General features: G+C 38.1%; 1 protein-coding gene across 3 annotated transcripts in view; it reads left to right on the forward strand.

Annotated features, from left to right (window-relative positions):
- Window positions 1–16,433, forward strand: part of kntc1 (kinetochore associated 1) — a 92,966-nt gene extending 76,533 nt beyond the window's left edge. For all 3 annotated transcript variants that reach the window (XM_026255419.1, XM_026255420.1, XM_026255421.1), the window contains exons 56-60: window positions 2,452–2,581; window positions 2,868–2,957; window positions 3,038–3,192; window positions 9,665–9,767; window positions 16,052–16,433. In XM_026255419.1, the coding sequence (XP_026111204.1) occupies window positions 2,452–2,581; window positions 2,868–2,957; window positions 3,038–3,192; window positions 9,665–9,767; window positions 16,052–16,102 (529 nt within the window). In that variant the 3' untranslated portion in view covers window positions 16,103–16,433. The remainder of the gene's footprint in view (window positions 1–2,451; window positions 2,582–2,867; window positions 2,958–3,037; window positions 3,193–9,664; window positions 9,768–16,051) is intronic.
- Window positions 16,434–18,047: the final 1,614 nt, after the last annotated feature.

Below are 18,047 nucleotides of genomic sequence, written 5' to 3' on the forward strand. Positions count from 1 at the left end.
TTTTCCTATTATATTTTGCCTGGAAACGCTTCCAACAAGGCGTCGGTTCTATTTCTAGCATGCACGCGTCGAGCCGCGCGTCTGACGCAGGCAGTCGGCAAGCTCTAACCTGTTAACATGGGAGCCGAATTAAAAACAGACACGCCACACAGCTGAGATGCTTTCGCCCATCGCCACGCATCCAGTGTGTCCTGACCGGCCTAATGATGCCCGGGTGTTGGCTGTTGAGATTACAACAACGAGGTTGTACTTGAAGTATATCTAAGCACTGTATTGCGATACTTGCATTTTGCCCCGTCACTGTCAATTTTAAAGTGCTCCAACGCTGTACTTTTTTTTGCCCGCTTCATATTAGAAAAATGACTTCTTCTTGTGGACATTACAAATGTCTGGGAGCGCTCTGGCGGTCTCTGGTGGTGCAAAAATGTTTTACAACTAAATTCAATGCACGCCATTGACGTCACTTAACCGAGCAAAATGTTTCACTCGGTTACGCAATTTTTAACGGTTAATCGGTTAATCGGTTAACCATGGACACCCCTACTGCAAACATTGCGATACCGTGTTTAAGTACAACACGGCCACGGCTCAAATGATGTACCTGTGCATCCCGGCAAATTTTCATGAGGCTCTGTCTACAGTCTTTGTCTCCGCTGGTCGTCATGTACAAACATTTCATTAAAATGAACCGTAACTCCGTGAATACTCAACGAAGAGACATGAGAGAGATATCTATAGAAAGCCTGGAATGTCTACTTTTAAACTAAACAAGTGCTTCCGAAAAACAAATATTCTGAGATAAAGTAATCCATATGAAAACAACGCAATGTCTGTTTTTCATATCTTCCTTCATTATATTTAATGTGACCACGCCCCCGCGCTGAACGCGCTATTCAGATTCAAACTGAAGCGCGCGCTTGAATACGCCCACACAGAAGAAAAGGCAGCGAGACTGTTCTTCAAGTTTTTATTTTATTTTACTGTTTGCTTCGCGATGAGAGGACTAAGACATAATTCACCCCAAAAAGATGTGATGTGGTTGATGATTTGAGAAATGGATTTCCTCAGAAAAAAGAATGAAGCACTTTATTCAGACTCAAAACGCATATATGCGTTAATGGACTCGAAAGGGTTAAGAACGCCTGCTAGCAGCTGCAGGTTCCGCTGCTTTAGAGCACTGCATATGCACGCGGATATATGTTCGGTTTGCCTGAACGTAGTTTAACTGTCTGCCACAAGTTGATCTTGTAATAAAGGTCTCACCGAGGAAAAACACGCTGTATTTTTGTATTCATTGCATTTTTTTATTATAAAAATTAAATAATTATAAAAATATTAATGATTAATCGATAGTCGATCGTTAATTCTCCCGACGATCGACTAAGAAAATTTAATCGAATGCCCATCCCTAATGTCGACCAATCTCTATTTCCAAATCATGATCACTGAGTCCATATTTGGAAAGGATTTGTCTTTCTTTCAATTGCTTGAGTGATAAGTAGTTTGCCAGTTTTGTGGTTCTGTTTAGGGCCGAATAACACTGGAGTTTGGTTTGGAGCTCAAATTCATTTTTTAATTTTTCATCATAATTATACTTCAGATTTTTGTCAATTAGTTTCTGAATGTTGGGGTTGTGATTGGAGTCAGACTCAGTTTGGGTTTCCTTCATCAGTTGAAGCACGAGTGTGTTTAGAGGATGAGACACTGTGGCGAGGAGGGCTTTATATTGAACAGATCGAGTGTCAGATTGAGTCAGGTGATGATAAAACTGAACAGCTCTTTTCTGTATTTCTATGTGTAAGGGGTATAAGCCCAGCTCAGCCCTGCAGGCGATATTAGAAGTGCTTCTGTTTACCCTTTGGATGTTTTTGGCAAATTCCAATTGTGTTCTTTCTATTAAACTTTTGTCCCAGTTTTCAAATTTTTATATTGGTCCCCAAATTTCACTCCCGTACAGTAGGATTGGTTTGATGATTGTGTGATATAATTTAATCCATGTTCTAATTGGTAGTTTTAGTTGGCCAAACCGTGCTTTAATGGCATAAAACGCCCTCCGTGCCTTGTCATTGAGGGCCTTGATGGCCAGACTGAAGCCCCCTGATGCTGAGATCTGGATGCCCAGGTAAGTGTAGCTACTGCTGTGCTCCAGGACTTCTCCTCCGTAACTGAACTGATATCTGCTTCCCTGAGACCTGGCCTTCTTCTGGAACACCATGACCCTGGTTTTGTCCACTCCTCACAGTACTGTTCCAGCAGGGCCAGGCTGTGCTGGAGACCCTCGGCTGTGGGAGACAGCAGAACCAGGTCCTCTGCATACAGCAGGCACTTGACTTCAGAGTGGTGTCTCTCTGTCTCTCTCTCTCTCTCTCTCTCTGTCTCTCTGTCTCTCTCTCTCTTTCTCTCTCTCTCTCTCTCTCTCATTGTATTTAATCTGTATTGTATGTGTTGCAGATGTCCGTTCGTGTTCTCTCTGGATCTGGTCGGCATCGCCAGGAGGTTTGCTCAGTTCAGTCTGCAGGCGTTCTCTCTGGGCACACTGTTGCTCGTCCCTTGTGCCAAGAAGAAGGAACCACAGATTCAGGTTCACACTCTGTCACACATTTATACACTGGCTATTACATGTGATCCAGTTATTAGTGTTTATCAGCAGTGATCTGTGATTCTGGAGTCAGTGTGCTGCAAGCTGAGTGATGATATTCAGTTATTATTGTCGTGTGGAGATGAATCTGTGAGTGGGATTGGTCTGTCATTGTTCAGTTATCAGTGATTACTACGGTGAAGTCTGCAGGTTCTCCTGTTTGACTGATGTGTGATCTGAACGTGTTTGAGTCAGACTGAAACAGGATGTTGTGTGTGTTGTTGGTCAGAGCTTCCTGTTGTCCTGTGACCCGAGCCTGGTTCTGGATCAGGTGGAGCAGAGCATGAGCACCGGAGAGTTAGCTGGACTTCCTTCACAGGTGTCTGATCGAACACATCTGCTCTCAGGCTCGTTCACGTCTGACTCGTTCAGGATGTCTCACCTTCTCATCTGTTGTAGATCAGAGAGACCGTGTTCTCCTTCCTCTGTCGAAACGGCAAGTCACAGATGTTGATGAAGACCAGACACTTCACTGATCTGAAGAAGCACCTGATCTCAAAGGCTCAATCTGAGACCGTGCAGGAGCTGCTGAACTGCCTTGTGGGACAAAACCGGTTCGTTCATCCTGCATGACATTTCATACATTATTATTATTATTATTACTAATATTGTAAATCAGTTTTATGTTGTTTTATTTATTTCTTTATTTAGACATAAGTTATGTAAGTGCGCTCTAACTCTCTCCACCGCTGACGAACAGTACTAATTATAATTATTTTACTTCAGAACAGAGCCTGGGACTAATCTAGCTCATCCATGTTTTTTTTTTTTTTTTTTTTTATTGCATCTGAAAATGAGTTTGTTCATTACATTCACTTCACGTGATCTGGCGCAGATCAGCCTCCCGCAAAGCTCGGCTGTAGAAGATTTAAAAATGTTTGATATAAAGCAGTGGGTCTCAACCCGTGGCCCGTCACGAATTCTAATGCGGCCTGCACCACATGCTGAATAAAAAAAAAAAAACCTTTATCAGTTTGTAAAATTTTATTGTTTACATCAATTTAAGAATTGTGCTACTAATGAAATATAAGCTATATCCTAATGTTTTTATGTGATTTTTTTTCTTCTTCATATATTATTTTCAGACATGAGCACTGGCATAAGCATTTAATGAACACATACAAGGGCGCACTTTGGCAGAATTCAATTCAAATAGTCATCAACAGCCATTAGATATATTGCCTTTAACGTAAAATTGCATCAGAATGGACAAATTTGTTTTTTAAGGGAGAAAAAAAAGAAATTCATAAAATGCCAACGAATGAATATATACAAACTGTCAATAGTCGCAGTATCAGTATTGAAGGAGAAGTGCTGGATTTTCGTTAATTTTTTTATTTTATTTCATTTTTTGCCCCGCAACTCACTTGAAGAAGTTCAGATAAATGGAAACACCATACACTATGTAACAATCCTTAATTGAAGAAATGTGGCAAATATCTCAAGAGAGAACCTCATATTATTAAATTCAAAAGTGCTTTCCATATTTGGATAAAAATGGGCTACATTTGTGAACGCACATTTTCTGAAATGTTGCGCGTCAGGTCATGCAAGCCTGCATCTTAAAGCCTCTGTCAAACTTTCTGCGTCCGCGAGTCCGCTATGGACCGCTAGGTAGGCGTGAAGTAAAAATCGTCATTGGAGAGTGTGTGTAGAGACTCTAGCAGACGACCGCGTGGACAGGTGCGCCTGGTCAGGAGGATCAAAAACAAAATTGAAGAAGCTCATTGCTACTCGAACCTGTGCAATCCGTCAGTAAAAGAATATAAAGACAGCGATGTGCAATAATTCTGGGCAATTAGAGCTGGCCTTCAGCCTGCGCATTCAGAAGTATAAACTGAAGAAGTCTGTGTCCGCGCTGGCCGTGTCTGTGTCAGGATTGCTCATGCGGAAAGTATAACACAGGCGTTACAATCGCAACTCCTTTGTGTTACTCCTTTCAAAGTGAATCTCACAAAATTGGTCAGCTCCCGACAGCATCAGGTGTTTTATTTATGGGGAGTAGAAGTGTTTATTTCAATGAATGTAATAGATTATATATCATAATAGTTAGGCTATAATATTATAAATCAGGTTGGGTTGTATTGCTGACGTAATGTGTAAATTATATGCGTAGACTTGCACTTAGACCATAGTGCGGCCCGCTGGAAAAAAAGGTTGAGAACCACTGATATAATCCATATATAACCAATATAAAGGTTGCTGTCCCATTTTATACAGGAACTGTTCATTTAAAAAAATCGAATTATATTGTTAACACAAGTTCATTTAGAACTTTTACTTATAAACTCCTTGAGAATTTAAAGTTAGTTTAATAGTATTTTAATTCAAGTTTAAAAAAAAGGTTTTAATTGCTTAAAATATTTTTATTAATTAATAATGTTATCATGTTTATTCTTGTAAAAAATTATTGTATTCTTTAGGAAAACGGGAAAAAATAAGGGACAATCCGAATATTTGTTTTGCTTTACCTATTTATGTAAGCTACAATTATACAAATAATAATAATAATAATAATAATAAAATAATGTCATTAAAAATACTTTAGAGCATAACAACTGAAGGTTTATGAAACATTAATCAATAAAGCATTTTTTTAAACAACGGAAATTAAAGTTGTGAACTAAAATATTATTTCAACCATACAGCATGTGAATAAATAAAATGCATAATTTTCATAACATTTCATTATTCATAAAATGCATAACGTTTCTCAATATAATGAGCTCCAAGTTTAAGATTAGTCCTTGACTTCTCTCTCTCTCTAACAGCATTAGCTCAATGATATACGTCTTCCTTCTGTTAGACTTCTCCTGCCTTGCTAAATGTTGGGCTCATGATCAATAAGTTCGGCTCAATCTGATTCAGTAAAGTCAAACCGCAGACAGTGAAGCCTCGGAGACCCGCGCGCTGTGAGGCGGGAACAGAGGACTCCGCTTGGTCTTAAAGCCTCCCGCAAACACCCACAATCACAAATAACAATGATTTTCGTAAAATGATGATTAATTATCATTATAATATTCAAACCATAATAAACGGGCTACTCTCTGATGATGTAATCCATATGAAATGTGCATTTCTCTCTGGCGTTCATGGCGAATCCTCGTGGTCAACTTCATCTTAGCAGTGACACAGAAAACACCAGTTAATTAATAAACAATTAAATGTCTCCTTGCTAATTTAGACACATTCATAATCATTACTTTAGCCTGTTCTTTGCTTACGGTCATAACGCTTATTATCCGACCCCACGGAATGAGCGAGCGGACCAGAATATTCAGAACTGCGCTTTCCGCTCACGAGCTCTGATCGAAACAAATCCGAACCTCACTGTCTGCTAAACTTGCAGAAACATAACAAAAAACAACTAGATAGTAAAGTTTGTTTTCAAACTTTAAGTTGGCTTGAAAAAGCCTGGCCAGAAAGTTAGAAAAATGTAGAAAGTTTGAAAAGCTTAAAAAGTTTTAAAAATGTAAAAGTTTGAAAAGTTAAGAAGTTTAAAAAAGAAAGTGATTAACATATTACTAGCATTATAAGCAAGTGACTACCATGTCGTTAGCATGATTAGCAAAGTTGTTAACATGTTTCTAGCATGTTGAGAGCATGATTTTAGCATGATTAGCATTTTGCTAGCATGTTTCTAGCATGTGACTAGCATGTTTCTAGCATGATCAGCATGTTGCTAGCATGTCGCTAACATTTTGCTAGCATGATTAGCATGTTGCTAGCATGTTTGTAGCATGATTAGCATGTTGCTAACATGTTTCTAGCATGATTAGCATGTGGCTAGCATGTTGTTAGCATGTTTCGAGCATGATTAGCATGTTGCTAGTATGTCGCTAACATTTTGCTAGCATGATTAGCATGTTGCTAGCATGTTTGTAGCATGATTATCATGTTGTTAACATTTTAGTAGCATGATTAGCATGTGGCTAGCATGTCTCTAGCATGATTTTCATGTTGCTAGCATTTTATTAACATGATTAGCAAGTGACTAGCATGTCGTTAGCATGTTTGTAGCATGATTAGCATTTTGCTAGCATTTTGCTAGCATGATTAGCATGTTGCTAGCATTCCACTAGCATGTTTGTAGAATGATTAGCATGTTGTTAACATTTCGCTAGCATTTTGTTAGCATGATTAGCATGTTGCTAATATGTTTGTAGCATGATTAGCATGTTGCTAGCATGTCGCTAGCATGTTTGTAGCATTATTAGCATTTTGCTAACATGTTTCTAGTATGATTAGCATGTTGCTAGCATGTTGCTAGCATTTTTGTAGCATGATTAGCATGTTGTTAGCATGTAACTAACATTTTGCTAGCATGATTAGCATGTTGCTAGCATGATTCTAGCATGATTAGCATGTTGCTAGCATGTTTCTAGCATGATTAGCATGTGGCTAGCATGTTGTTAGCATGTTTCTAGCATGATTAGCATTTTGCTAGCATGTTGCTAACATTTTGCTAGCATGATTAGCATGTTGCTAGCATGTTTGTAGCATGATTAGCATGTTGCTAACATGTTTCTAGCATGATTAGCATGTGGCTAGCATGTCTCTAGCATGTTGTTAGCATGTTTCTAGCATGAATAGCATGTTGCTAGCATGTCGCTAACATTTTGCTAGCATGATTAGCATGTTGCTAGCATGTTTGTAGCATGATTAGCATGTTGTTAACATTTTAGTAGCATGATTAGCATGTGGCTAGCATGTCTCTAGCATGTTGTTAGCATGTTTCTAGCATGATTAGCATGTTGCTAGCATGTCGCTAACATTTTGCTAGCATGATTAGCATGTTGCTAGCATGTTTGTAGCATGATTAGCATGTTGCTAACATGTTTCTAGCATGATTAGCATGTGGCTAGCATGTCTCTAGCATGTCTCTAGCATGTTGTTAGCATGTTTCTAGCATGATTAGCATTTTGCTAGCATGTCGCTAACATTTTGCTAGCATGATTAGCATGTTGCTAGCATGTTTGTAGCATGATTAGCATGTTGTTAACATTTTAGTAGCATGATTAGCATGTGGCTAGCATGTCTCTAGCATGATTTTCATGTTGCTAGCATTTTATTAACATGATTAGCAAGTGACTAGCATGTCGTTAGCATGTTTGTAGCATGATTAGCATGTTGCTAGTATGTCTCTAGCATGTTTTTAGAATGATTAGTATACAACTAGCATGTTGCTAGCATGATTAAAATGTGACTAGCATGTGGCTAGCATGGCTAGCAAGTGACTAACATGTTTCTATGCTAATCCAGGTAAAACCAATTGATTCAGTTAGAAACCAGCTAAGACCAGCGTGACAGTGGCCAAAACTACTTTAAAACATGTTAGAAATATGTTTCTAGTCTGATTAGCAAGTTACTAGCATGTTATTAACATGTTTCTATGATAATCTAGTTAAAACCAGTTGATTCAGTAAAGAAAACCACCTAAAACCAGCTAAGACCAGCTAAAGCCAGCTTGACAGTGGCCAAAACCACTTTAAACCATGTTAGAAGTATGTTTCTAGTCTGATTATCAAGTTACTAACATGTTGTTAACATGTTTCTATGATAATCTAGCTAAAACCAGTTGATTCAGTAAAGGAAACCACCTAAAACCAGCTAAGACCAGCTAAAGCCAGCTTGACAGTGGCCAAAACCACTTTAAACCATGTTAGAAGTATGTTTCTATACTGATTAGCAAATTACTAACATGTTGTTAATATGTTTTTATGATAATCTAGCTAAAACCAGTTGATTCATTAAAGAAAACCACCTTAAACCAGCTAAGACCAGCTAAAGCCAGCTTGACAGTGGCCAAAACCACTTTAAACCATGTTAGAAGTATGTTTCTAGTCTGATTAGCAAGTTACTAACATGGTATTAACATGTTTCTATGATAATCTAGCTAAAACCAGTTGATTCAGTAAAGAAAACCACCTAAAACCAGCTAAGACCAGCTAAGGCCAGCGTGACAGTGGCCAAAACCACTTTAAAACTTGTTAGAAGTATGTTTCTAGTCTGATTAGTGAGTAACTAGCATGTTGTTAGCATGTTTCTATGCGAATCTGGCAAAAACCAGCTAAAAACAGTGGATTCAGTAAAAACCAGCTAAAACCCAGCTAAGACCAGCGTGAGAGTGGTCAAAACCACTTAAAAACCAGTTTGGGAGACTAGCCAAAACAACTGATCAGCTTAGGCTGGTTTTAGCTGTATTCTCAGTAGAGAGTTTTTAAGGTTTGCCCTGGTAGTAGACAGCTTAAATATATTATAAGCCTTATTTTTCAAAAGTTTGTACCCCCGCAATGAAAGTCTATGGGATTTAAGGTGGTTTTGGTAGTCTGGTTTACGAAAACCATAAGCAGAATCAGTTAGAAAAGATATAGCAACCCGAGTCAGACCAGTCTGAAGGTCTGACCCGAGTTTGGTGGTTCTAGCTTGAAAGCTCTAGGAGGAGATAGTGTTTAAAATTTGGCTCAGAAGAATAATAATAATAATAATAAGATTAAATAGTAGATCAGTAAGTTGGCTTTTTCAAGCCAACTTAATTATGCATATTATGAGCTTATTGACGATTTTTTTTTTTTATATAGTTCTTGACAAAAAAAATTTTGTTTGTTTTGCCTAGATCCTATGTCTATGGCCCAATGACACTACGATGAGCATTTACTACTTTTAAAAAATGCGGGTCGGGTACAAGTGTTATGCAGGTCCCCATGCGTGACCAAAATATAAATGCGCTTTGAAATAAGTTCTGACAGCGTATTTGCGCACCAACATGATTGACAGCTGTTATACACAATTACCATTTTTGTAATATATAAGATTTTTATTTAAACTGAAAACATAAATCTAGGCTATACGATGCCATTTTCAAATAACCTGTGTTTTAGTTTGTGACACTGAATGTCTGCTCACACTCTTACAAGGCCATGATATATATATATATATATCTCAAATATACCTTTAGTTTCATTCATACAAGTGAATTTGTATTTCTAACACTCTTTCAATGTTTGTTTTTTTCCCCCTGAACAGTGAAGAGGAGGCCGTTTCTTTTGCTGATGAATTTCTGAAGTACAGAGAGCTGAAAGGAGGACAAGCAGCTCCTCTGAGCAACACTTTCTCTGATCCTGTCAGGGTAATCCATCTTCAATATTCAAATGAGCTTAATGTTTTAGGGATGCACCAATAGCAGATTTCTCTGTGAATACTGTTAGCTGATTGCTCACGATGAACTCATCTGAGCGGAGGTTAGGAGCACGATCCTATATCACAATAATATTAGAGGTCTAAATTAACAACAAAGACCAAAATATTATTTTCAACTGCTGTTTATTTTCCAATATAATAATCAAACCCAAAAATACTAACCTGATTCCAAAAGTTGGGTTGGGACACTGTACAGATTGTGAATAAAAACAGAATGTAATCATGTGAATGTTTCAAATTTCAATATTTTATTCAGAATACAACATATATAACATATCAAATGTTTAAACTAATAAACTGTATAATTTTAAGGGAAAAATAAGTTGATTTTAAATTTCATGACATCAACACATCTAAAAAAAAGTTGGGATAAGGCCGTGTTCACCACTGTGTGGCATCCCCTCTTCTTTTATAACAGTCTGCAAACATCTGGGGACTGAGGACACAAGCTGCTCAAGTTTAGGAATAGGAATGTTTTCCCATTCTTGCCTAATACAGGCTTCTAGTTGCTCAACTGTCTTAGGTCTTGTTTGTCACATCTTCCTCTTTATGATACACCAAATGTTTTCTATGGGTGAAAGATCTGGACTGCAGGCTGGAAATTTCAGTCCCGGATAATCCTCCTACACAGCCATGATGTTGTAATTGATGCAGTATGTGGTCTGACATTGTCATGTTGGAAAATGCAAGGTCTTCCCTGAAAGAGACGACGTCTGGATGGGAGCATATGTTGTTCTAGAACTTGGATATATCTTTCAGCATTGATGGTGCCTTTCAAGTCAAGTCACCTTTATTTATATAGTGCTTTAAACAAATTGCGTCAAAGCAACTGAACAACATTCATTAGGAAAACAGTGTCTCAATAATGCAAAATTACAGTTAAAGGCAGTTCATCATTGAATTCAGTGATGTCATCATCTCTGTTCAGTTTAATAGTGTCTGTGCATTTATTTGCAATCAAGTCAATGATATCGCTGTAGATGAAGTGACCCCAACTAAGCAAGCCAGAGGCGACAGCGGCAAGGAACCGAAACTCCATCGGTGACAGAATGGAGAAAAAAACCTTGGGAGAAACCAGGCTCAGTTGGGGGTCAGTTCTCCTCTGACCAGATGAAACCATTTCTAAGGAAAGATTGCTATCAAATAGCACACCTAGGTTCCTAACTATTGACGAAGAATTGACAGAACAGGCATGAAATCTTAGTGTTCTTAGACCATTAGTTTTTCAAATTGGTGTGTTTCATCGGGCCGCGAAGAAATATAGAGCATATATCATCAGCATAACAGTGAAAGCTAACACCATGTTTCCGGATGATATTTCCCAAGGGTAACATATAAAGCATGAAGGGTAGCGGCCATAGTACTGAGCCTTGAGGTACTCCATACTGCACTTGTGATCGATATGATACATCTTCATTCACTGCTACGAACTGATGGCGGTCATATAAGTACGATTTAAACCATGCTAATGCACTTCCACTGATGCCAACAAAGTGTTCAAGTCTATGCAAAAGAATGTTGTGGTCAATTGTGTCAAACGCAGCACTAAGATCCAATAAAACTAATAGAGAGATACACCCACGATCAGATGATAAGAGCAGGCCTAACCATAACCCTAACCCTGACTGGAAATCCTCACAGTTACCCTTTTTTTAGATGCCATCAGAGATATAAGCTTCTGAACTGAGCCCTGATAACAACTTGGGCTGTCCTTGTCCTCTTTAGTCCGGATGACATGATGTCCCAGTTTTCCAAAAATAACTTCAAATTTTTATTCGTCTGACCACAGAACAGTTTTCCACTTTGCCACATTCCTTTTTAAATAAGCCTTACCCCAGAGAAAACACCTGTGCTTCTGGATCATGTTTAGATACGGCTTCTTTTTTGACCTATAGAGTTTTATCCGGCAACGGTGAATGGCACGGTGGATTGCTAAGCCCATGTTGTGATCTCCATTACAGTATCATTCCTGTATGTGATGCAGTTCTGTCTAAGGGCCCGAAGATCATGGGCATCCAGTATGTTTTTTCAGCCTTGACCGATACGCACAGAGATTGTTCCAGATTCTCTGAATCTTTGGATGATATTATGCACTGTAGTTGATGATAACTTCAAACTCTTTGCAATTTTTCTCTGAGAAACTCCTTTCTGATATTGCTCCACTATTGTTCACCGCAGCATTGGGTGAATTGGTGATCCTCTGCCCATCTTGACTTCTGAGAGACACTGTCACACTGAGAGGCTCTTTTTATACCCAATAATGTTGCCAATTGACCAGATAAGTTGCAAATTGGTCCTCCAGCTGTTCGCTATATGTACATTTAACTTTTCCGGCCTCTTATTGCTACCTGTCCCAACTTTTTCGGAATGTGAAGTTCTCATGAAATCCAAAATGAGCCAAGTTTTGGCATGACATTTCAAAACATCTCTCACTTTCAACATTTGCTATGTTATCTATATTCTATTGTGAATAAAATATAAGTTTATGAGATCTGTAAATTATTCCATTCTATTTTTACTCCCAATTTGTAGTGTCCCAACTTTTTTGCAATCGGGTTTAAAACGGAAATGTTTGTATTAGGGATGTCAATTTTCGATCATTTCCATGATCAGTCGTCATTTAAATTACTGGTCAAATAATCGGTTAGTCGTTAATCGTAATGCTGCAAAATGAGTCTATTGCCGCAGCATGCAGTCACCTGCAACACAAGGATGTGCCAAATGGAGAGACACATCAAACATCATCAAATCACTTTTATTGTCACATCACCACAGCACATGTGCATTAGTGAGTGAGATTCTTGGGAGGCGTGCTCCAGACAGTGCAGAAACAATTAACATATAACCATACAGACTTCAACAGGTGCCAATGTGCAATATACACATACATATAGTCAGTACACACAGTGTACTCTTAGACCTATTTACAGTTAGCATTGCACATTATACACAGTATATACACATTCTACATTATGTAGACATATATACACATAAAATATGCTAAGGTGCAACAGATTATACATGAACTGAATTAGGGATCGACCGATATGTATTTTTCAGGGCCGATGCCGATACCGATTATTACACAGATCGAGTAGACCGATAACCGATATTTTGAACCAATATGTGTCTAGTGTAAAAATGAAAATTTGTCAAAATTAAGAATAAAAAGGCCTCTGACAAAGACTCTCTTTAAATTATTTGAACACATCTTTAATTCTGAGAACTGTTCATAATAACAACATTAATATTAATAAAAGTGGGACCACAGTATGTTTCATGATTAAGCCTATGGATATTTTACGACATCTAAACAGTTAAGGGAAAGGGAAGTATTGGCATCAATAATTTACATGTTAGAAATGTGCAATAGCTTAACCTCTCAATTATTTTCTGAGGACTAAAACATAGCCTAAAATAATAGAGGTGACTACTCAATTAATAGTCTAATGCACATCAATGGATTAACTAAAAAAGCACACACACACACACACACACACACACACACACACACACACACACACACACACACACACACACACACACATATATATATATATATATATATATACACATTTTCAGCGTTTATTTGTGCATCTTCTCAGTTAACAACGGCTCTGTGTAGTAACAGCTGCTCTATGTGAAATCACACACCTGAGGGAATTTACCGCTGATTAGAGAACCGGCTTTACTGACGAGATGCGCATTAACGATCGGCCGATCGTGATCGTAGCAGCCCTACTAAAAGCTGCAGTTGTTGAGCCCCTCCTGAAAAAGAGCAATCTTGATAACACCATTTTGAGCAATTGTAGACCAATATCTAACCTTCCTTTCATAGGCAAAATTATAGAAAAGGTAGTTTTTAATCAGCTGAACAAATACTTAAACTCAAATGGATACCTGGACAATTTTCAATCTGGTTTTCGACCGCATCGCAGCACAGAGACAGCACTCATTAAGATAATAAATGATATTCGCTTAAATTGTGACTCTGGTAAAATATCGGTATATTTCCTATCACAGCTATGCTGATGATACCCAGATTTACCTAGCCTTATCTCCAAATGACTACAGCCCCATTGACTCCCTCTGCCAATGCATTGATGAAATTAATAGTTGGATGTGCCAGAACTATCTTCAGTTAAATAAGGAAAAAACTGAAGTCATTGCATTTGGAAACAAAGATGAAGTGTTCAAGGTGAATGCATACCTTGACTCTAGGGGTCAAACAACTAAAAATCAAGTCAGGAATCTTGGTGTGATTCTGGAGACAGACCTTAGTTTCAGTAGTCATGTCAAAGCAGTAACTAAATCAGCATACTATCATTTAAAAAACATTGCAAGAATTAGATGTTTTGTTTCCAGTCAAGACTTGGAGAAACTTGTTCATGCCTTTATCACCAGCAGGGTGGACTATTGTAATGGGCTCCTCACTGGCCTTCCCAAAAAGACCATTAGACAGCTGCAGCTCATCCAGAACCAGAAGATCTGAGCATATCACACCAGTCCTCAGGTCCTTACACTGGCTTCCAGTTACATTTAGGACTGATTTTAAAGTACTTTTACTCGTATATAAGTCACTAAATGACCTAGGACCGAAATATATTGCAGATATGTTCACTGAATATAAGCCTAACAGAGCACTCAGATAATTAGGATCAAGTCAGTTAGAAATACCAAGGGTTCACACAAAACAAGGGGAGTCTGCCTTTAGTTACTATGCTGCCCGCAGTTGGAATCAGCTTCCAGAAGAGATCAGATGTGCTAAAACACTAGTCACATTTAAATCTAGACTCAAAAGGCATCTGTTTAGCTGTGCATTTGTTGAATGAGCACTGTGTGATGTCCGAACTGATTGCACTATATTTTCACTGTTTTTTTTTTTAATGTAAAATCATATTCTAACTGTTTTCAAATTCATTTTAAGTAAATGTTTTGATCATTTTAAAAGTTTTAAAATTGCTTTTTATTTATTTATTTATTTTTTATTATTTTACTTTTATTTAAAGCACTTTGAATTACCATTGTGTACAAAATGTGCTATATAAATAAACTTGCCTTGCCTATATTCCTACTCTATCCTTGCATATATATGTGGCGAGAGGTGTCAGGTACTGGAGGCAACTCTGAAAAACACTAACAATTATATTAAAGTTCGACTATACCACCCGTTATATACCGGAACTAAACTCCGGAACTCAAAGAAACACAGCACTCAATGTGAACACCTTTAAACTGCAGCTAAACCCCTCCTCTATACACTTTCCCCCTCTCGCGGTTTATGAAGAAAAAGAAAAAAAAGGGGCAAACAATAAACACTAACGATTAGCTGGTACTAACCAGCCTGAATACACAAAAAGACAATCATTTAAGCCAATCTCACCTTGTAACTCAAAATAAATTTCAACCTAAAAACAAATATTACATACAATACATGCAAAAATAAGCACAAGGAAGAAAAAGACATATCAATTACAATTTGCAGCAAAACAAAGAAAAGCCAATCAAAAGAAACAAACAAACAGGGCCAGGATTGCCCAAACACTCGAAGGCTAGCAAGAAAACAGCCATTTCCACTTCTTACTCTTCGGCGCGCAGTTGTCCGGGCTGCAGTTATAAAACACTAAGTTATCAACAGACAAAAAAATTGTGTAATCTGAACCAGACATAAGACATCGTCAATGTCTGATGCCAAATTGTCAAACATCGCCCAACCCTAGCTTTTTCTGTTTATTATCATATATGCATTAGTCAGTATTAGTTTTTTTTTTTTTTTAAGCATTTTACTTACTTTTCTGGGTGCATCCGTGACAGCTGTCTGTTAAAGTTTGAAGTTGTCCCAGTCTTTTCCTCAATCGTGTGATGCACACACAACATTTAGTGCTGCTCTTTCCAGCTCTTTTAGATGCAAAATTTGAGAGAATGGAGTCTTGAGTTGGACTCGAGTCCAAAGAATAGTGACTCGAGTACTCCATCACTGTTAGACGGCCCAAAATCCTACAGATCCTTCACACACGAGTTGCAGACTGACATTGTTCTGGCCCTTTTCATTTAAAGGGTATAATTGGGTTTAAACAATCAGCTGATAGCATATGATTGGTGCATGACCTGCTCATTGTTTGTAATTAATGTCTGTTGTGGTTGTAGATAATACTTAAGTCTTGTAGATATACTTTATGTTCTCTCTCTCTCTCTTTCTTTTTTGTCTTTCAGGAATTTTTGGAAAAGGCCCTGGAACCCAGAGTTACACAAACATCAGCATAAGATTTAAATGATTTGTTGGGTAATATAGTTTATTAATAATCCTATGCTTGTACATTTTACATTAAATAGTATTACAATGTTTACTGATATTTTGTGAATATAAACACCAAGTGGATGTAGATGCATACCTGCATTACAAATAAAAACTAATACCTTTTCTCAATAATGTGGAAATGTTTATGTAGCTTGCAAGTTTCCTTTAGATATGTTATACAAAAAGACTATGGTCATTATTTTAGTCAAGTCTTTATTTATATAGCGCTTTAAACAAAGTACATTGCGTCCAAGCAACTGAACAACATTAATTAGGAAAACCGTGTGCCAATAATGCAAAATGACTGTTAAAGGCCATGTTGCAGGGTTAATTTTTTAACGAATTTGTGTAATTTGCTTGTTGGTAATAAACATTTAAACTGTTATCCATTATATTTTATGTTGTTTGATATCACAAAACGGAATATAATATGAAAAAGTAGGTAATATCTTACAGCGGTCTCCTTTCCCCCACAATGCATTGCATCATGTCACGTTGGGGAGAGAATTTACCAAAGCCGCCTTGAGAGCATTGAGAGTGACTAGAGAGACGAGATATATAGATGGATAGACTACATAGATAGATAGATAGATAGACAGATAGATAGACAGATATCGACCAACAGCGACCCAAACGGACTCGCTTCCCTACAGCACAAGCTTTTCAGCGCAATTTCCATGGGACGGCACCCACACAAGCTCCTGTCAAACACAGACAGACACATGGCTACGTTTGCAACAACATTTTCACCGGAGGAAGAGAGAAACTCTTAGAATCACCCATATAGCTAGCATGATGCCTTCTATTTCTAGATGACAAAGACAAAATTTACCAGTAATTATCTGAACTAATGTCATGATCACTGCCACTAGATATAAAGAAAAAATTTTTTTTTGACTCTGTGCTATTCAAAGACAGTAAAAAAAAAAAAATGTGTGTGTGTGTGTGGTTATTGTGCACTGCTGCTCGTAGAATAGCTCCAGTGCTCATTGCTGCAATGCTAAATGATAGCAACTCACCAGGACACTTCACCAACTCTCCACTCATTCTCCTCGGACCATGCATTTAATTAGCTTTGAAGGCCATGAGTTCTTGGCAATTCCTCATTTGCCCTCTCACGTCTGGCTGGTTCGAAATTACACGGCTGCGGGTCATCATACATGTTTGCTCTTGCCACCTCTTCCTCATCCAGTCAGTCACTATAACATTAGTTCTGATGCTGCGTCCCAGGCAGGTTATTGAGCTCGTAATCACTTTTTCAAACCACGACTAACGACTTTGTACCGTTCCAGGCAAGTTACACCAAACTTTCTGAGCGCAAGGAATTGTAACTAGATTATTTATTTTATTGCAACATTACATTGACCTAAAATCATTTTTTCAACGTGTACCACTTGCATAAACACTGCATCCGCAGGCAGTATTACTCGTATGGGCTGTCATTGTTGTTTCGTGTGCTGTGTGACGTCGGAACATGGAGTACATCGATCTAGTACGAGACACGAGTTCACGGGTGGGAAGTCACAGGTTTGACTGCCGTTCCAGTGCACTTTCACGGGTTACGGGTTGCCTGGAACGCGGCATCATATTAGGCTGAGGCTACCTTTCCTCGACTTCTCCCCAATGTGACGTCATCACCGAGTTGCATAATAAAAAACGTTAATACCAAAAACTTAAAAAAATAGGTCTTTAACACCATTTTTTGAGACATTTTAAAAAAGATATACATATCTTGAGTGATTTATGTAGCCATTAATCGAAAGTGGTGGTTAACCTGCAACATGGCCTGGTCATCTCTGTTCAGTTTAAATAGTGTCTGTGCATTTATTTGCAATCAAGTCAACGATATCGCTGTAGATGAAGTGACCCCAACTAAGCAAGCCAGAGGCGACAGCGGCAAGGAACCGAAAC

Source organism: Carassius auratus, chromosome 5, assembly GCF_003368295.1.
Source record: "Carassius auratus strain Wakin chromosome 5, ASM336829v1, whole genome shotgun sequence".
In the NCBI taxonomy this organism is placed as follows: domain Eukaryota; kingdom Metazoa; phylum Chordata; class Actinopteri; order Cypriniformes; family Cyprinidae; genus Carassius; species Carassius auratus.